Source organism: Odocoileus virginianus, chromosome 25, assembly GCF_023699985.2.
Source record: "Odocoileus virginianus isolate 20LAN1187 ecotype Illinois chromosome 25, Ovbor_1.2, whole genome shotgun sequence".
Taxonomy (NCBI): Eukaryota; Metazoa; Chordata; class Mammalia; order Artiodactyla; family Cervidae; genus Odocoileus; species Odocoileus virginianus.
This window is the reverse complement of record NC_069698.1, coordinates 49,584,681-49,605,399: the sequence shown is the minus strand read 5'-3', so window position 1 is coordinate 49,605,399 and position 20,719 is coordinate 49,584,681. Positions and strand designations below refer to the sequence as shown.

At 51.0% G+C, this 20,719-nt stretch overlaps 1 protein-coding gene across 1 annotated transcript in view; it reads left to right on the top strand.

Moving 5' to 3' along the window:
* The window catches only part of URB1 (URB1 ribosome biogenesis homolog), a 74,296-nt gene that overhangs the window by 9,992 nt on the left and 43,585 nt on the right, over nucleotides 1–20,719 (top strand). Inside the window, 11 exon segments of the mRNA XM_020908876.2 lie at nucleotides 212–308; nucleotides 2,070–2,155; nucleotides 3,700–3,825; nucleotides 6,547–6,671; nucleotides 10,784–10,979; nucleotides 12,731–12,868; nucleotides 15,482–15,655; nucleotides 16,324–16,453; nucleotides 17,165–17,281; nucleotides 18,621–18,733; nucleotides 20,498–20,617. Of these exon segments, the coding sequence (XP_020764535.2) occupies nucleotides 212–308; nucleotides 2,070–2,155; nucleotides 3,700–3,825; nucleotides 6,547–6,671; nucleotides 10,784–10,979; nucleotides 12,731–12,868; nucleotides 15,482–15,655; nucleotides 16,324–16,453; nucleotides 17,165–17,281; nucleotides 18,621–18,733; nucleotides 20,498–20,617 (1,422 nt within the window).

Here is a 20,719-nt window from a genome sequence, read left to right as displayed (position 1 = left end):
GAAAGAGCAAAAGAAAAACCCTTGGTTTCCATAAAGAGCTGACCAGTGGTTCTAGACGTCAGTGCTCAGACAGTACCTGAGGACGCTGTGATACAGGGATGAGCGGGGTGTGGGGGCAGCCTCGTGTTCCTGCTTCCTCGGGGGTGTGTGTGCGCGTGCGCATGTGTATGCGTGTGAACACACGTGTGACATGCATTTCCTTCCCCCCCAGGGAGTACCTGACGTCCGTCTGGCCTACATTCAGTTCGCCCTTTCCTTTCTGATTGCCGGCGACGACAGCACAGTCACGCAAGTGCTGGAGTTGAAAGGTAGGAGGGCCTCGTTGTCTTGGGGCCCGGCCTCCCCATGATTGTTCTGAGCGTTTAGCGGGTTAACAAAGGTCAGCCGCCTCTGTGGCTGCCTTGCACACGGGAGTGAGGGGTGTGTGCGGCGAGACTTTGGTCACCGTGGCTTGAGAGCCACTGGTCAGTGCAGACAGAGGGGTCCCTGTTGCACTAGCTCGGTGCTGAGTGAGCCTAACAGAGGAGAAACGCAAACTTCAGTTCAGTCGCTCAGTCGTGGCCGACTCTTTGCGACCTCATGGACTGCAGCATGCGAACAAAGGAGGCTTGATAGCTCCAGAAAGGACGCAGATTCATAGCCCTGGCTACGTAGCTTCTCTTAGTAGTTGTGCTTTTTTAAAAAAAAAGAATCTCCTGGTGTGAGCAGGATATCAGTCATCGAGCTTCAGAGAATTCCAGCTGGTGCCGGTCTCCCTAGAGCGAGGCTTGGCATGGTTTCGTCCATTAGGGCCCCCAGCTTTTTTCTCAAGACCGTGGATGGCAGCGCAGAGGGGGCCATTGTCCAGTGAGACCCCGGGGTCGGGCCCTGTCTGCGGGTGAGGAGCGGCTGCCGGCTCAGCTGGGGTCCTGAGACTCGTGGGAGGAGATGAGCATGGAGCCTGCGACCGTTTCCCCACCTCCCCCAGCGTGGGAGGCCTGAGTCCCCTCCAGGGCAGGCTGCCGACACCACTCACGAGCAGGTGCGGGTGCGTGTCCCTGGAGGTGGTCAGCTCGGGGCCGGGTGGCCGCCCCGACCGCAGCCCCGTGGAGGACGCTGCTTCCCCTGGTGTCGTGCCCAGGTCCCGCTGTTGCCAGCCCGCGTGGGACGCCCTCTGCCTCCAGGGCCGGGCATTTCTTCAGAATCTTCCCCTGCCTCTTCTTGGTGCCTGGCTTTTATTAAGCGGAGGACACTGATTTTGGTGTCCTCCGTCTATACTGCTAAAGGGGCAAGGATGCACTTCTGTTAAAGTATCAGCAGGGCAGCTGGGCCGGGCCAGCCTTTCCACACCCAGCCGTTTATCCTAAGGGTATAATTAAGGAGTTGAGTAGAGGTTAACAGTCAACTGGGAAGCCAGACATTACCCAGTGTGAACTTTTGGTTAGTGGAGCTGTGGTTGATTTTAAGTTTCTATCTGGCATTTTCTGATTTTTTTTTTAAGAATAATGAATTTCCCTTTGAAGAAATGATGTGCTCGTGAAGGATGTACAGAGCAGGAGAAACTAAGTCGTTTGTTGGTTTTTACCAGTGTCACCAGTGTGTTACTAATGACGGAGGAGCAAGCTGTGGAAGGTTGAGTTGTAGGGGAGAGAAAGCAAATGAATCAGTCCAGTCCTACGGCCAGTCAGTAAAGTGACGACTGTCGTTTCAGAGACATCTCTGAACTGGTCTAAGCGAAGAGTGAAACTTTGGAAAGCTAATCATACCATACATGCTCTTTCAAACTGTTAGTGTTAACTTTACTGAAGTTAATGTGAAAAAAGAAAGGTCAAATAGAATCAAAGAACTGTTGGACTTTAATGGTTCACTCATTGTTTCGCCTTTAGATATTTATTTCCTATGTCACAAAAATAGTTTTTCCTGCTGTGAACTTGTGTAATTAAAAAAGACAACCTGAAAAAAAAAAAAAGGCAAGTCAGTGATATTGTTTGCCGTACCATTTTAAGAACAATTTTAAGAAGTAATGCTCTCTCATCTGTTCCCATTCAAAGTATTTTTGAATCTAATGCTTTGAAACTTTTTACTTCCAGAATTTATTCCTTGCATTTTTAGCTCAGGCATCAAGGAAGATAGGATCTCCACCATCAACATTTTGTTGTCCACACTGAAAACAAAGGTACGTGTCTGGTGATCAGTATTCCTGTCATGTGTTTGCTGGTGTTTTTTTGACAGGACTTCAGAGCTGTGACATCATAGGTTATGCGGGTTGTTGTGTGGGTTGGATGGGAAACTTTCTTAAGCAAGAACTTGGTGGTCCTGAGCGATCCTGAAGGTTACAGCTGCCATTTCTTACAAGAGGAGAAAAGCAGCTACCTGCTTCCCCCACCCCCGACCCCATTCCACAGGAAGCCACTGGGGTAACTGCGAGCTGTAAATGACAACCCTTCTTCCCATACACACCTAGCATGCTGTTATGTTACATAATAACACAAACTGTTATTTTGTGTCATCTTCCATATTCTGCCTTGTATAAGCATCTTGCAGAAATCTGAAAACTTGCTGAAAGGATCGCTGTCTTTGACATAGAAGCCCCTTCCGTGATCCATGAGAAAAACTCTGTGACCCTCCCAAAATAAAAAAAAAAGTTGTTCAAAGGCTATGAGCTGGCAGCCCACGTGGAAAGGGCTCATGAGCACATAGCGTTTAGTGCTTCTCAACTTGGGCACAGTTCTGTCCCCCCGGGCCATCTGGCAAGTTTCAGTTGTCACAACTGGAGAAATGTGACTGCATCTGGGGACAGAGACCAAGGTCGAGCAGCCGCTGCAGGCTGCTCGGTGTCCTGTGTGCAGCCTCTCACAACCGCAGTTTGTCCCCAAACGTCAGTAGTTCTGAGGTTGAAAAGTGTCCTGGGTTCAAAGCAGAGCAAGTCATGAGATTACAGGTTTTTTCACCTATCAAGTTGGCCTTGGCTTTAAAGACCTGATATTCAGCACTAGCAAAGAATCAGGTGCTTCCCTGGAGGAAGTGTTACAGCCCCTCTGGAAGACAGCAGGTCTGGCAGTGTGTGTGTCAGAGGTCTTGAAAATGTGCTGGGGTTTGGGGAGTCGCCTCAGGATCACCTGGGAATGGATTTGAAATAAAAGCCCTCCTAGATCCGGGCTGGGGGGTAGATTGACTGGAGCTGAGAGCTTGTGCACCATTCCAAGTGCATAGGCAGGGATGCAGTGCAGGCGCTGGGCAAGGATGCTGCTCATGGAAACGGCCTGATGGTACCCACCTGGGGAATGGGTACATGAGTTACGGTCACTCCTGGGGTAGAATGATGATCAGCCCTCCAAAACGATGTTCTAAAGGAATTTTTAATGATGTGGAGACAGTTCATGCTACATAAATCAAGCAGGTACAAAGCCATATATAATCTCAAAGAAGTAAAAAAAAAAATCCAAACCCCAATAAAAACCTAATACACTTAATATATACACATGTATATATTTTGTGTGTGTTCTGGTGAGGGGCAGAGGCTGAAGGGAAATATACTGAAATGTAAGCTGTTGGTGTCCTAGGAAGGTGACAATATTGATGAATTTTGCTTTCCTCTTTACATTGTTTCTTTTTCTGGCTAAGTGTTCTGCCACAAGTCTATATTATTTTTATAATGATGAAATCCAACATGTTTTAAAAATCAACTTCCTTGAAAGCCATTTGTTCTATTGTTTTCAGGTAGTTCACAATAAAAATATCACAAAAACCCAGAAGGTGCATTTCTTTACTGCACAAGTGCTGAACCACATAGCATCTCTCTACAGCTGGAAGGGGATTGTCGACGTGAGCCTGGACACCGTCGAGGTACAGTCTCTGGGATTCACTTGTCATTACTGTTAGCATGTGGTACCCAGAGCTGGGAGACTGAAGCATCTATACATGTCATCTTGATGGCTCAAGTGGTATAGAATCTGCCTGCAATCCAGGAGACATGGGTTCGATCCCTGGGTTGGGAAGATCTGGAGGAGGAAATGGCCGTCCAGTCCAGTATACTTGCCTGGGAAATCCCATGGACAGAGGAGTCTGACAGGCTACAGTCCCTGGGATCACAAAGAGTCCGACATGACTGAGTATGCATGCACACACGAAAACATGATCTATGCATACACCTACCTTAAAAAATACATCCCCCCATTTGATCTGTTTCTTTTGGCCTGTGGTTATATTAATTATCTACCTAGATATAATATGACTCTTTTAATTAGAGTAAAATTTTCTCTAATATCCGATGTATCATGTTAAACTTGTTTTGTCTTTTTCTTTGATGAGCAAACCGTTATTCCTTGTAGCTGCAGGGCATCTTCATTTTCCCTGCAGTGTTCGCGTGGTAGACTTAGAGGGTGGATTCCCCTCTCTCCCTCCTTGCTTACCTCTCCTCTCCCATCTGTTCTTTTTGTATGTTTCCCATCATCAGAGTTTCAAGGCCTGTTGCTTCTATTTAGGGTCCTGGGATCTAGGGTGCATCGCCTTCCTCACCTGCTGACGAGGATGGTTCGCTCTGTGCGTGTGCTCAGTCGCTCGGTCGTCTCCGCCTCTTTGCGGCCCTGTGGACTGTCGCTGGCCAGGTTCCTCTGTCCATGGGGATTCTCCAGGGAAGAATACTGGAGTGGGTTGCTATTTCCTACTCCAGGGGGTCTTCCTGACCCAGGAATCAAACCCCCATCTCTTGCCTCTCCTGCCTTGGCAGGTGGGTTCTTAACCACTAGCGCCACCTGGGAAGCAACAAGTGCTAAATAAGAAGAGTCACTCTCATGAGGACCTGAGGCCAGCCTACCTTTGAATTTTCCTTCTTTTGATTTTTCTCAGGGCATTTCTGAACATGGACTTGGCCAGAGTAGTGAAGACTCGGACTTCCTGTTAACTCCATAATAGTTAACCTCTCAAGAGCCCACTGTTGTACTTTTTACCTCCACGACTTGCCTGTGTCCTTGTTCTGCACATATTTTAGATGTTCCATAACCAGGAAGCCCCGGGAGCTTCATAAGAACACTCCCAATTGTGGAATTTTTTTCAAAAGAGCAAGAGAAACTAAGTCATTCATAAGCTTGTTTGAAAATACAGGTTTAAACTTGCCCCTCTCAAGAGTTTTGTTTTTGCTTTCTGGCTGCACTGTGTGGCTTATGGGGTCTTAATTCCCTGACCAGGGATTGAACCTGCACCCCGGCAGTGAAAGGGCAGAGTCCTATCCACAGGACCACCAGGGCAGTCCCCAACGGTTCTGTTGCATAGGTGAGGACACAGAGAATCGGGGCATTAAGCGATGCCCTGGTTACTGGTAGTCTCGTGTCCAGACCCCATCCTGAACCTCTCCTGGGGCCTGTTAAGATTTGCCTCGTTAGAATGAAAGATGTTCCTGTCACCTGGGAGATTCTGAGGGATTCAGGATCTCCATGGGAGATGCTCCTCTCACCCCCATCACTCAGAAAATTGCAAGGGTTTTAGGAGCTCTGTGCCGGGAACGGGGCAACAACCAAACGTTTCCATCTTCTGCCACAGTATCATAAAGCAAAAGCAAGAACAGGCTTAGAAGAAACACAGCATGTGCTGTAAACAGAATCTTTGCTACCAGGGGTCCCAAGACTGACCTGCTCTGTACTTCTGTCTTGGTGCCGACCTCAGCGTCTCATCCACAGTTTGCTCCTTCCTCGAAAGGATGCAATCCTGTCTCCCCGGCCAGGCTTACGGGGCTGCACTAAGAAGTACTGTAAAGTGCTCGGAGATGGTCAGAGACGACAGAAAATCTCAGAAGTTATCTGTAGTTTCTTGTGGTTCCCGCAACCCCCTGTTTGTTCAACTTTAAAAAAGAAAATTTTAATTTTCTAACAAACAAACAAAAAACCCACAGTTGACCCATTCTCCCCAGTCCCTCGATCCCCATATCTGACAGCTACCAATCTGCTCTCTGTGCGGTTTTTTAAAAAAATTATTATTGTTTTATTTGTTTATCTTGTTCAGATTCCACATATCAGAGCATTTTTAAGTTTTGATTGCTATTTCTCTTTTTTGTGAACTTTTGTTTTTGAATTATTATTGCTGCCGTTCAGTTGCTAACTCATGTCTACCTCTTTGCGACACCATGGACTGCAGCTTGCCGGGTTCCTCTGTCCTCCACTATCTCCCAGAGTTTGCTCAGATTCGTGTCCATTGAGTTGGTGATGCCATCCGACCATCTCATCTTCTGTCATCCCCTTCTTCATTTGCCTTCAGTCTTTCCAGCATCAGGGTCTTTTCCAGTGAGTCAGCTCTTCACATCAGGTGGCTAAAGTATTGGAGCTTCAACATCAGTCCTTCCAATGAATATTCAGGGTTGATTTCCTTTAGGATTGACTGGTTTGATCTCCTTGCTGTACAAGGGACTCTCAAGAGTCTTCTCTAGCACCACAGTTCTACCAAGTGTTTAATTTAAAATGTTTTCTGAGTTGCTGTTAATATGAGGCATGTGATATTGTCCAGCTTTTACCCTGTAGTTGTTACTAAGGCTTATGAAGCTTGGCTGGTGATTAAGTGTCTTTGAAACCCTCATAGGCTTCTGCCGAAGATGCAGGGAAGACCATGGTGCGGGAGCTTGTTCATAACTTCCTGATGGACCTATGCTGTTCGCTCAAGCATGGGATTAATTTTTACGACGCATCTCTCGGTACCTTCGGCAGGTAAGGCTAGAGCCTGTGTGCATCCTGAGTGTGAGTTCTCAGAGGTCATCACATCCATGGCTTCCCGTGGAAATCTGTCAAGTGATGGAAGTGTAAGGAAGTTCTAAGGGATTAGAGCTAGCGTCTTAGATGTTACCGGACTCATTTTTGGGATGAACTTGGAACAGGACTCAGACGGTTCCTGTTCATTGTGTGCACTCAGGGCGGAGTCTCAGGAGTGTGTGAGGTGTCCCACCCAGAAGGGTGCTGTGTCCACTTGGGGACAGTGCACCAGATGGATCTGAGAATAAATCCAGAGACAGGGCGCTCCTGGGGGGCCTCCCTGCAGTGCTTGGTAGCTACCATTGTTACCCCAGTTTTGCAGATGAGGGAAAGGGGCCCACAGAGGTCAGGTCGCTCACCCTGTAAGTGGCAGAGCTCAGGTTGGAACCTGGGAGGTCTTGGTTCCCAGCCCACACTCTTGATGGCCACACAATCCCCCTCTCCCCAGAGCCGGCTGCTAGTGACTCAGGCTTTCACAGTTTTCTTCTTGCCTTTTATTTCATATTGCACCATCATGAGAGCATTTCACTGGCGAGGAAACATGAAGTCCACAGCTAATGGTTTCGATTATGTTCTTTTGGACATTCTCTTTAGAGACATAAGCCTATAATATGTATCTGTGTTAATTTTTAAACCAAAGTACCCTACTGTTAGATATATTGTTCATCAGTCTGCTTTTTTCCCATTTGACAGTAAAAATATTGGATATGTTTTCTGGTCATCATGAGTGACCCTTAGTTTTATCTCCTTGACATTTTATTATAAGAATAGTGTTGCCCTCCCCCCCCCCCCCCAAGAAAAAGATGCTCAAGAATAGAGTTGGTTTGCTTTGGTTTCCACCAGTCAGGCAGTGACTGATTCCCTCATAATGGGATTAACCTAGTGAGAATTTTTCTCCCTGTTTGTGGCTTTGAACTTGTTTCGATTCTGTAGTTATTATGCATTAACTTGCCATGTTATTTCTAAATCTTTCAACTTTGTTTTGGTGATATTGTAGCTTTTCTGTCATCAGTGAGAGAAAACTTGTTTTCTTGCTGAGATGTAAGAGAAGACTTCTACAGTACAATATAAACATGCTGAAAAATGCCTTTTTCCTGTGAAGGAGACCCATAAAGTAGATCATCATTTCATGAGCATATTGAATCAACTTGTGGTCGTGGGTCTGTTTAAATAAGCTGTGGTTTATGTAAAATTTTTCAGCCATGGGCCAAAGGCAAATATTTGTGCTTAGGAGAGAGGAAAGGGGTTTTGTTTGTGGGGTGTTAATGGAAAGCTTTGAGAAAATTGAAATGCCTGGCTTCCCAGTGTCGTCAAGCTCCCTTGTGTCCTGCCGGTCTCCGTGCAGACGTCACCACGTCAGAGAGGCCTTCCCTGGCAACCCTCCACGAAGACAGACCTTCCACTCTCTCTGTCCTTTCGCCTGGCCCTTGCTTCTGATGGCGACTTGTCACCACTTTGCGTATTTGTTTGCTTGTTCGTTATCTGCTAGGCAGGAATCGGTGAGACAGGCTAGTCTGTTTTGTTTGTTTTTATTTCATTTCTGCCTGTGCTGGCCTTTGTTGCTGCGTGCGGGCTTTCTCCAGTTGTGGTGCGTGGGCTCCTCACTGCGGGGTCTTGTGGAGCTCGGGGTCTTCAGTACGAGAGCTTCAGTAGTTGTGGTGCAGGGCTCAGTTGCTCCACGGCATGTGGGACCTTCCGGGACCAGGGATCAAACCCACGTCCCCTGCGTTGACAGGCCGGTTCTTGCCCACTGGGCCACCAAAGAGGGCCTGGCTAGTCTGTCCTGAACCCCCAGAGTCTAGGACAGCGCGCATGGAGAGGCATTTCAGCGAGGCCAGGGCTGGCCGACGTTTCCCCTAAAGGCCCAGGTAGGTAGTTGTGGCAGGCTCCGTGTGCATGCTGTCCCTACTGTGGCCACTCAGCCCTGCCATTGTGGTGCCCCAGCAGCCACGGCATGAATAAGCAAGTGGGTGTCACCGTGTTCCAATAAAGCTTTATTGACAAAGGCAGGTGGCGGGCCAGAGCTTGCTGAGCGCTGCCGTGGAGGTTCAGAGAACAGTTTCTGGAGCGCCTCAGAGACCTCAGCAGGTTATTGCTCTTCTTTGCCAGTATTGCCTCATCTGTTTAAAAAATAAAAAAGAGAGAGAGATACAATTAGCGCCCACCTCAGAGAGCATGTGGTAACTGCTTAGAGCAGTATCTGGCACATGCTGCAAATTCTGTAAATATTGTTCATTTTATTATATCGTTGATTAAAATTGTATGTGTGTGTGCACGCCATGTTTTTGGCATGCTTTGCAAATTTAACATTCCGTGCATTTGAAAGCACAAAGTGTGTTTTGCTCATGAAATTTTCCTGTTAAGACTGTTAAGCTTTTTAAAGGGTAGTTTTCTAATCAAAGTTACTCTCTAATTCAAATTTTGAAAAATCTTTGTAAAGTACCATATTGCATCTTAGTTTTGGTCAGTTTATAAGGGGCTACAAAGCCGATGGTCCCACAAGCCATCAATATGACATGCCAGTGAGGCCGGTTTTGAGTTTTTTCCTGGATATTATGACTTCCAGGGACAAGCTTGATACGAAAATGTATCTGGGGGTAAAACCTGCTTGACCACATAGATCCTGGGCTAGGTGCCCAGGTTTGTGCAGGTTTTAAGTCTGTAAGTTTTCCTGTTTTTATCATCGTATATCTTTGAAAACTGCCCACTTTGAGACAAGTTTCGACTGTTTTCATACAGTAGATGCCTGCCGCCGCCTGCTATTAGCTTCTTTTGGCTGCGTAGAAATTTGAAATAAGCTAGAAACAGAGGAAGCAGAAGACCTGCAGAAGGACCCTGTGCCTCTTGGTTAAGTTCTAGAAATAATTCTGTGGCACTCTGCACTGTGGCATTTCATGAGCACTTCATGGGGAGAAAATAATGTTTTTGTTCTTCACGTTTTGTTTTTGCCAAGTCTCCGCTGCTGCACATAGGCTTTCTCCGGGTGCGGGCGAGGGCTCTGGCCGCAGCGGCTTCTGCGCTGCATGGGCTCTGGGGCGCAGGGTCAGGAGCTGCGGTGCACAGGCTTAGCTGCTCTGTGGCAGGTGGGATCTTCCCGGACCAGGGATCGAGCCCGTGTGTCCTGCATTGGCAGATGGATTCTTTACCACTGAGCTGCCAGGGAGACCCAATGTAATATTTTTAAAGGAAAAAGCATGCCTCTGCATTTTTTACTTAACGTGCACATGCATCTTCACATATGTGCTTTTCATGTGTAGTTGGAGGAAGTGAAAGTGAAAGTTGCTCAGTGGTGTCCAGTTCTTTGCAACCCCATGGACTATACAGTCCATGGAATTCTCCAGGCCAGGATACTGGAGTGGGTAGCCTTTCCCTTCTCCAGGGGATCTTCCCAACCCAGGGATCGAACCCAGGTCTTCCGCACTGCAGGCGGATCCTTTACCAACTGAGCCACAGGGAAGCCCAAGAATACTGAGTGGGTGGCCTATCCCTTCTCCAGGGGATCTTCCCGACCCAGGAGTTGAACCAGGGTCTCCTGCATTGCAGGTGGGTTCTTTACTATCCGAGCTATCAGGGAAACTCGTAGTTGGAGGAAAGAGGTCAGTAAAATCTCAAAAGGAAATTTTAAAATTGCTTTTGTGCTGTGTGTTCAGAGAGAAAGGGTTTATTTGTTTTCTCTGTAAGTCAGTTGAGCCTGAGGGCTGGACGGAGAGGTGGGAAACAGAACAAAGGAGAGACCGTTTTTAGCTCTTCAAAAGTAGGGGAGTGCGGCTGCCCTGGTGGCCCAGTGGTTAAGACTGTGCTTCCAACGCAGTGGGCACGGATTTGGTCCCTGGTGGGGGACGTCCCGCAGGCCGAAGAAGTAGAGGAGTGAAGTTCAGGCCCTTTGGTGGAGAGCAGGAACCCCACAGACCGTGAGAACATCTCACTCTGTGCTGTGAGGGAAATTGACCAGAAGTGAAATTTCCCCATCGCTGCATCACAACGTAAAACGCTGTGTTTACTGGTGGGTTCCAAGGACCTGAGCACTCAGTGTCCTGCTCACCCCTCTCTCTTCTGTCTCTCTCTGACAGAGGAGGAAACCTGACTCTCCTGCACTTCCTGCTGGGTTTGAAAACCGCAGCGGATGACGAGCTGGTCGCTGAACTGGTGGTGAACATTCTGAAAGTGTGCCCGGACCTACTGAACAAGTACTTCAAGGAAGTGACGTTTTCCTTTCTCCCAAGGGTGAAGTCCACTTGGTCAAATAACATCAGGCTGCTAAACAAGGTGACGACCACTGCATTTCGAAGTCTGCCTCATTGGGTCGTGGGTGAAGTGTAAGGAGTTGGGGTGGTGAGGATGGGAGGTTGGGTGACATCCTGATAAACTGCAGGATGAGAAACTTCTTTCAGCGATTCTTCCAGCATATTTTTGTTGTTGTTCAGTCGCTCAGTTGTGTCCGAGTCTGCGACCCCACGGACTGCAGCGCGCCAGGCTTCCCTGTCCTTCACTATCTCCCCCAGTTTGCTCAAACTCATGTCCATTGAGTCCGTGATGCCATCCAACCATCTCATCCTCTGTTGTCCCCCTTCTCCTCTTGCCCTCAATCTTTCCCAGCATCAGGGTCTTTTCCAGTGAGTTGGCTCTTCGCATCAGGTGGCCAAAGTATTGGAGCTTTAAGCTTCAGCATCAGTCCTAGATGATGTTAATTCGGTGTCTTTTTCCTCTCAGGACATTTTACTTTTCACTAAGCTGCATTCTGAGATTTATGCTGCTGAATCTGTTGAGCCAATTTCACCCTCTTTATCCAGATTTCTCTTTGAGTGTGATCTCGATGAGTTTAGCCACAGCTGGGCTAGAATTAGCAAAATGCCTGACCTTGAAATGCAGGCCAAGGAGCACAGCTATTTAAAGATCGCTATTTCAAGTTCTTAGAACAGCTTGAAATAAGCTGTGTCTTAGTGGTCTGTCTTGTGGATATAATGAATTTCCATCTGATCACGGGTGTCAGCCTCCCCTCGTTTACCAGTGGAAGTACCTGCTACAAGTCCTTCCATTCACCATCATCCCTTCTCTCAGCCTTACGGTCTGCCTCATGGTAACATGGGGCTTCCCAAGTGGCTCAGTGGGTAAGGAACCCTCCTGCCAATGCAGGAGATGCAGGAAACTCAGGTTTGATCCCCGGGTGGGGAAGACACCCTGGAGAAGGAAATGGTAACCCACTCCAGTATTCCTGCCTGGAGAATCCCATGGACAGAGGAGCCTGGCGGGCTACAGTCCACGGGGTCGCAGAGTCAGAGATGACTGAGTGACTGAACACGCAGTGATAATACAGCTGGGATTGTTTTCTTGTGCCTTGACTTGGGCGTGGGTTTACCTGCAAAACAAACTCAGTCCATCATTTTCCTTGAGCGCCTGTGTGTGCGGCCCCCCGTGTGCTGGGACAGGAAGGAGGCACTCTGCCCCCACTTTGGTGATGGTGTGGCCGTGGCCACCCCTGCTGGGCACCGCCCTGGCTGCTCCCTGGAGTGGGACGGGGAGGGGCAGGTGCACAGCTGCTGCCGGGCTGGATGGTCGTCCTGCAGTCTCTAGGACTCTCTAGTCTCCAGGCTAGAGTCTGCCTTCTAGCCTTGCAGTCCGAGGGAGGTTCCCCTGAGTGAGGTCCAGTGTTGTCATCTGTAAACATCCTTCATCTTGATATAAAATATCCCAACTGCAAAGGGTTGTCATGAAGTGCTAAAAAGCCGACATAACTTGCCAGGTGCCGTAACTGGGGAGAAGTCATCCCGTGGTGACTTGTTTGCCATCAGAGGCTTTAACAGGCTCCCCAGACCCACCGGTCAAGCTCTGCTTTGACGGTCACTGCCCCCAGTAGAAGTCTTGCCATCTGCCCGGTCTCTAACCATTCCAGACCCTGTTCCCTGTGGTGAGCCTTGGGCCTTTGTTATTGTCATTGTTTCCCTGGAGCGGCTTCACTCTTGGGCGCCTCCCGTTAGACTCAGGTTCGGAAGTTAACTTCTCTGTCATCCCTTTCCTAGATCTACGCTGCCCAGCCGGACATCTCCCGGGCGTTTCAGACCCGAGAGTTCATCCCGCTGCCCCGGCTCCTGGCCATGGTGATGGTGACCACCGCGCCCCTGGTGTGCAACAAGATCATGTTCACACAGGCACTGAATGTGAGTGGGGGCCCTGCTCCAGACCCTCCCGCTTGCCCCCCTGGCCCTGCCGGCCACTCTGCTGAGAATACCAGCCTACGTGTATTGGGTCATCTTATGTCAGAGCTTCCGAGGTTTTCCATGTGTCCACTCGCCTGGGGCCAGGGGACCCTGGGGCCCAAGTCACATGCCTGCCTGGCTGCAGGGTCCTGTGTGGCTCTGGGCCTTCGTCAGTGGGGGGCAGGGGGAGCAGGGGGTGCAGTCAGAGGAGGGGATGTGTGCCCAGTGTCACACATTGAAGTCTCATTACTTGAGGATATTTGAACAGAGCGGGCCTGACATTTGCCTAGCAAATCCTTTCTTCTGAGCTTTAAACGAATAGTGCTAACTTTTCTGGGGAACATTGACTTTGAGGACCAGCTGTTTCAGGAGTTTGGGGAGGATGTGTTCATGGAAAAACTTGATCCTTAGATTCTGTGTCATTCTTTTAACATAAAGCTCCGAGTCCCGGCAGAAGCCACACTATAAAGGACCCGTGCCTTCTTCACTGTAGCATCATGGCCTTAGCCAAACCTGCCATGAGTTGTTAGCACACGGATCCTGGGTTTCCCAGGTGGTGCTAGTGGTAAAGAACCCGCCTGCCAATGCAGAAGACCATAAGTAGACGTGGGTTCAATCCCTGGGTCGAGAAGATCCTCTGGAGGAGGACATGATAATGCCCTCCAGTATTCATGCCTGGAGAATCCCATGGACAGAGGAGCCGGGCTAGCTATGGTCCATAGGGTCGCAAAGAGTCAGACACGAAGCAAATTAGCACGCATGCATGCACACATGGGTTCTGGGTCCTGCCAGCCCCTCATAAACCTGGGTTACCTCAAGATCCACCCAGCAGAGGACAGGTGTTCAGAGTGGTGCAGGGCTTAGGGCTTCCTCAGGGTGGGTAGAGTCCCCGTGTTTTAGGCAGGCTGGTTGGGGTGTGAGCACGGAGGACCAGGGTCCACTGCAGTGGGTCACAGAGTGTGGGTTGGACCCGGTGTCCATGGGGCAGCTGCTGTAAAGTGGCCCCAACTCCTTGGATTGTACTGTGGGATAAGAGTGTTTTTTTGCTCCCATCCAGGGATGGTGCTGAGAGTGAGCAGTGGGGCATGCGGAGTGGACAGAAGAGGCCTGGGTGGGACCAGGCAGGTTGCTCTGGTGGCCAAATCCCAGAACGAGAGTTAGGATGCAGCGAGTGTGCCCGTTTGTTTTGTGAGGCACAATATAGTTTATCCCAGGAGACTTGCAAGAAAGTCGAGAGGGGGTGTCTGACGCTGCCTCTTGCAGTTGGGAGGTGATGGCTGACTGCATTTCCTCTCTGCTTTGAGCCGACCCTGGTCTGTCCCCGGCGGCCTGGGATGTCAAAGGCTGTCTCGCTCCCAGGACAGTTTATGCCCTGGGTGGGGCGACCTCGGGCTGGGGTAGAGGACACGTCCTCCTGTGCAGGCCCAGGGCCAGCGAAAGGGAAGCTGAGGCTCTGCCCCCGTCCGTGGCCCTTTCGCAGCTACGCCTGTGTTCACGTGAGTGACACCAGCAACGGGTGTGTCTCGGGGGTGGAGTTAGGAGTGTGTGTGTGTGGGCTGCCGAATGACATTTTCCTTCTATTCATTACAGTTTTATCAATGAAATTTTAATAGCGTAGATTTTAGAACCAGAAAGAAGAGAGTGAGCTCGTTTCACAAACGGGAAAGTAGAAGGCTATTCAGAGACAAGGCCTCAGGCTGTTGGCCAAGCTTTGTGCTCCAAGCCGGCGATATACATGTTGAGCGTTCATTTCGGTCTTGCCTTTGAAATGATGACGGGGGGTGGGTGGGAGTGGTTATTGGTTCAGGGAATTTAACGTAGCCCTTCGTGAGTGTACAACGTCCATATGAAATGAGACACCAGCTTATTGGAATGCTGGGGACCTGGGGTGTTATTAGACTGAAGGTCCATCAGAAAACCTTGTTAATTCTACTTGACTCATAAGCTGCAGTATCCCACCCAGTGCTCCCTGGACTTCTGTGTCCCTGGGGGTCCCCGGGCAGTGGGCTGGCCTGAGCCTGTGATGGAACGTGTCTCGAGAGTGCCCAGGAGATGTCCCCGCTCCTGCTGGCCCAGGGGCCATGCCTGCCCCTTGGTGGTGCTGGCACAGGCTCCTGAACCTTGCTCAGTCTCTGCAGTGAGTAAGGGCGTGGAAGGTCCTCCTGCCTGTCATCCGAATCCAAGCAGAGAGTCCGGGTGTGGGCGGCCTGGGGTGGGGCTCCGGGAGCTTAGAGGGGGCTGTGCAGACCCAGGGCCTGGTACCTTTGCTTTCATCTCCACCCGATGAGAAGTGCTTCTTCAGGGGCTGGTCAGGTCCTGGTGGGGCCTCGGCTGCGTTGACGCGAATTGTCTGTGTGAGCCCAGCGGCTGTCAAAAACAGACAGTGGGGTAAAAATTCGGGATAGCTGTCAGAGTCCTCCTTTAGTGACCAGCCTCCCGGCATCTGCTGAGGTCAGGTCTGCAGGAGGTCAAGTGGGCAGTGGCCGGCGGGCCCCCAGGGAAGGCCCGAGTGCTCTGGGTCCACCAGGGCCATCTAAAGACGTCTGTGGACTCAACTCTTTGTTTTCTTCCCAGTTGGACAGTGTATCCGTGAAACACACAGCTTTATCCCTCGTTGCCGTCATTTTGAAGAGAGCCTTCAAGACCATCGAGCACTGCCTGGATAAAGAGGCCTGGCGGGACTCGGGCGTCTACACGGCCGCCGTGATGGAGGACTTCGTGCAGCTGTTCAGAGAAGCCCTGAGCAAGGTAGGCCCGGAGCCAGGCCTGGCCTCTGCTCACAGCGGGCACAGCAGCTGAGAGAGACGAGCTCGGGGTTGCAGATGGTGGGGGTGAGGCGACGGGAAGTGGGGGAGCCCGGGGACCTCTGGTCTCTGTAGGAACCGTCGCACCGCTTGGCTCCCCTCCCTGCTGCTGCACCCCGGCCGGGCTGGGGCCTGCTCCCTCCTCCCCTGGTCTGATGAGCGGGGAGGCTGGGCATCCGTGGCCTGGCTGACCTCCCAGAAGAGCCGTCCACGGGCTTGCTGGGCAGGGTGCCCCCAGCCGGTCCTAAGGAGGAATTTCTTAGTTCCCAACTTTGGCTCTGGTGAGCGAGTCTTTAGGGGTGTCTGTTGATCAGTACTTGTGTTTCCATCCGACGGGTGGAGGAGCTCGGTGGGCGACAGTCCATGGGGTCGCAGAGTCGGACACAGACTGAGCGCCTGAGCACACACTTGTGTGTTCACCAGATGCTTCCCGGGCTCAGCTCGGGGACCTCCACCCCAGAACAGAGCTGCCAGAGGCCAGGGTCTCGCCCTTGCACACTCGCGCGTGCTGGCCCCCTCCCCTCTTCTTTGCTTCTCATCATCAGTGGGGTCACTTTGTTTCTCTTCTCTCCATGTGACTGGTTTTTTGTTTGTTTCTCTGTTTCCTTTCAGATTTTACCAGACCTGAATGCCATCATCTGGGTCTGGCAGTCTCTGAGGAAGCAGGATTCAGAACAGGAGGATGGGAAGGGAAAGAAAAAGGCCAGCAGGACCGCTGCTCCCTGTGTGGCTCCTGAGAGCGGTGAGGGCCGGCTCACCACCACTGGCCCAGGCAGGCTGGCACACCCCTGGCCCGGGCAGCCCTGGAACCTCCTCTCCCGGGGAGCTTGTGAAGGCCTCTCTGACTCTGAAAGGATCCTGTGTCCTTTTTGGCTTAGTGAGAAGAAGGAGCCTGGCATTGTCCTTTGAGTTTTAACATCTGTTAGAAATGTGCCCAAGCTTTATGCAAGCACCGTGTGCATCCCTCAACCCTTGCATGATGGATGCTGTGTGCTCTGGCCCTTTGGTGAGGGGAGGGTGGAGCAGGGTAGGACATCTTTTGTTCTGCCGGTAGGACCTTACCCCCGGCTGGTAAGATGTGTTGCTCAGACCTTGGCACTGGCGAGGCATGGTGCCTTGTGTCTTGTGTCTCTGTCCTGCTTAATCCTTCTCTCGGCTCTGTGCGGGGTAGGCCCTGCTCTGTGTCCCCGCTTGTTCAGATGAGGACCCTGAAGCACAGAGAGCCCGAGTAGCTTTACCCTGCCCAGGGTCCCAGCAGTGAAGTGGGGATTCAGACCCAGCCTGTTTGAGCAGTCTTGACTTCTTCACCACGTTGACTCCCTAAATCTCGCTCTGCGGGCATCTGTCTGCAGCCTCGGTGTTCCGCGTGCAATTGACCATGATGGGATTGCTTACTGATTGAGGACAGAGAATGAGGGCATTTCCTGATTCACACTGTTTAATTCTGATTCAGATGACGCAGAAACCATTCTTCTGAAAGCTGTGCTGCTCCAGGTCATCTGCCTCTACCAGAAGGTGGTCCCGCATGTGGTCACGCAGTACAACTTCGACTTCAGCAAGCTCCTGAAAGGTGCGTCCTGAGCAACGGCAGGCGCCCCTCTGCTGGGCCTGCCCATGGAGGTGAAGGGGCCGCAGATAAACCAAGTCCCCAGGGCAGAGGACCAGGAAGGCGGGTGGGCGGTCTGGCCGGCTTGCGTGATCCGCTGGCCTGGTTGTTTTCACCTGGATCAGTGCTGGTCTTCTGTACAGAAATATCAGATGAACCCTTGACAGCATCAGGAGAGAGAAGGGAGAAGCCAGCCAGGCTGAGTTGCCTGCCGGGGGTGATCGTAGATGAGATTGCGTGCTAAGTCGCTTCAGTCGTGTCTGACTCTTTGCAGCCCTGTGGGCTGTAGCCAACCAGCCTCCTCTGTCCGTGGGATTCCTCAGGCAAGAATACTGGAGTGGGTTACCATGGCCTCCTCCAGGGGATCTTCCTGACCCAGGGATCGACCCCATGTCTCTCATGTCTCCTGCATTGGCAAGTGGGTTCTTTACCACTAGTGCCACCTGGGAAGCCATATAGGTTATGTGATGTTGATCCTATATCTTCTTTTCAAAGGAAGACGGGTACAGAAATGAGAGCCCCTGAGAAGGAGATCCCGTTCGTGCAGACACACTTGTGACAGAGTTACTCAGATTTGACTCAGTGAGTCAGGTTCCGACCACATCTTATAGAAGTAACATCATGCTTGTCCAGCCACGTTTCCTTGATGGGAAAGTTTCTATACTAAAACTGACTTCATAACTGAGCAACAGAGGAAAACTTGCAGAAATAATCAGTCTTGGAGTTTATCTAAGCTATTGAAATAGTCCTATTCAAAAAGCTACAATTAAGCTTTTGATGGTTTGAAGGCAGAAAGTTCTCTTGCTATGAGAAGATGAGATTTGCTGGAACGTGGCCATTGAGCATTTACTCACTGCATCATTTCCAAGTAAAGGGTTAACCCATAAATGAGGCCAGGGGCTGAGGACCCCGCCTCCATACGCAGCCACAGGTCAGAGCCTGAGATGCTCCCCGTGCAGTGCCGGGAGCAAGGCCTGTGTCCCCCACCAGGGGTCGCACTGACAGGAGGGCCATGTGCCGGGGGGCTTCCAGCTGTCGGAGGTGGTCAGTGTGGCCACGGGCAGGGAAGGGCTTCCTGGGCCCAGCAGCGTCCCAGCTCTTGAGTGAAAGGTTTGGGGTGACCACAGGTCAGGGGAATTTGAGGCGTGTGGGCAGGAGAGTGGGCGCAGGGTGGGCCAAGCCCCACGCCCTTCCGCCTGTCTCCACCAACAGTTCCCCGTCGGATCCTTGTGGCCGGGGCATCGGTAGCCAGGCTGCCCCCTCCCCCTGGCTTCTCGTCTCTTTTCCTCTTGTCCGCCCACAGGGGTCATCTCAGAGGAGGGCCTGCGGGAGGAGGTGCCCCCGCTTCTGCAGCACCACATTCTCAAGGTGGCCCTGGAGCTGCCCGCCAGCAAGTTTCTGTGGTTAAAGGCCCAGGTAAGAGGCCGAGAGCCCGCCCTCCGGCCTTAATTCCCCTGCGGGGGGGCGGCTGTCTGGGAATTTCTAGTTGGAGCGCAATCCGGACCACCAGTTCCAGAGAAAGACATTCGCGGAGCGAAACCTTGGTGCAGAGGCCCGGTCCCGGTTTGTGAGCTAGGAATCACTTTACAAGCAAATGAACGTGCTTAGCTGTCCTTACTGAAGAGGCATCGTTGCCACGTACTGCGAGTTTTTGTGTTTTTTTTTACCAGGACTTTTACATTTTTCTGGTCCTTTGAAAACCTTTTTGGAAAGAAACAAAATACATTTCTTCTCTTTTGTCCTCATCCTGGAATAACTCAAGACAGAGCTGGAGATAGACCCCAAGCAGGAGATGGCTGAGGCCAATGGAAAAGCGACCGCTGGTGCTGTTCTCTGTGCCTTTGATGATGTCTCCTAGCGCTTTCTGGAAAACATAATGTTGACCGATAGAGGGAACTCAGGATGCAAGAGATGTTTATCCGTGCACTTAAATACAGGCGGCTGTGTCGCTTCTGTCCAGGGAGGGAAAACGACCAAGTCAGATTAAGCGCTGTCGATAAGGATGTATCTCAGTATCTCAGATGACTTGTAATGACTCAGGTCTTCATAAGCCTTTGTAAGGAACCATCAGTGTGGCATGTACGTTGGCACTATTGGAGGTGAAACTTCCAGAGAGGTGCAGGAACACCGTGGCAATGGGGGCTCTGTGCTCTCCCCTCTCTAAGGCTCACCTGTGTCCTCGCTGAGAATAATCCTTATCCAGAACTCAGCACCAAGCTTGGCACGAGTGTTCTACGTTCGTCTCTTTTACCACCACTCACAGACAAGGCAGCTGGAGCGCAGAGTGGTTAGGAGACTTTTGGGGGATCCAGGATGGGACCCGGGCAGTGTGGCCCAGAACCTGCTCTCCACCCAGTGAACACTGCCAGGACCACAGAGAGATGATGCATCTGGGGTGTTTAGTTTATCATCCCAGCTGACCCGGACCATTGAGATCTTGCTGATTTAGTTGGAAAGTGAGCAGAGAGGCCTCTTACCTTGAAAGACCTGGTATTAACACAGTAGTTTATAGCCTATGCTTCTATTTTTGGTTTAATATGTGTCTGCTGGACTTTGTGAATGCCAGCTCCTCATGGGCTCGGATCGGGGCTGCAGGGACTCTCCGGGAAGACACACAGTCTGGGCGGGGTCTGGAGCTCCATGTGCTCAAGGCCCAGAAGCCTCTGAGAGTCTGAATTGTGTATAAAGGGACCAGTTACATCAGCTCTGGCATCTTGCTGAGATGCAGCGAGTACGGTTAGGTGGGGTCAGGTAGCTCTGGTTCCCCATCAGCCTCTGGCCGGGGCTGCATCTGCGCCAGGGCTCCTGGGCTCGAGTCCCACCTCAGTCATTAAAACAGCCCGTTACCTCCTTATGTCTCGGTGTCCACATGTGTGAAAAGGGGGTGACAGTCGTCCCCAGCTCAGGCTTGTCGGGAGGAGAAAGCAAGTCAGCATCTGTGAAGCACCCGAAGGGCCCTCTGCTTCCTGCTGTGACTCTTGTTACTGCTGCTGCTGTCGGGGGATAGGGGGCTGAGCCTGCTGACTCCGGAGGTGCCTCGTGTCTGACGTCCCAGCAGGCTTGCCAGGGGGTGGTTGAGATGAGACGAGAGGCTGGAGAGAAGACTGGGCCTGTCTTATCTGTTCGCTCAGCAGCAGTGACCTCTGTTATGTTTATAACTTTCTGTCATTCAAACTCCAGGAAGGCCCAGATGCAGAAATCATTGGAGGCAAGCGATCGGTATTTTACTTACTGATGAAAATGTTTGTGACCAGTGGCCATTCACAGCTCAAGTCATCAACCAAACTTCTGATTGTGAAGGTGAGCCTTTTCTACACCAGTTCCTAGTTCTGGAAGCATCTCACAGTCTTTCTTATAGTAGGGGCTTAGTCAACAGATGCTGAAATAAGAATGTATTAGGAC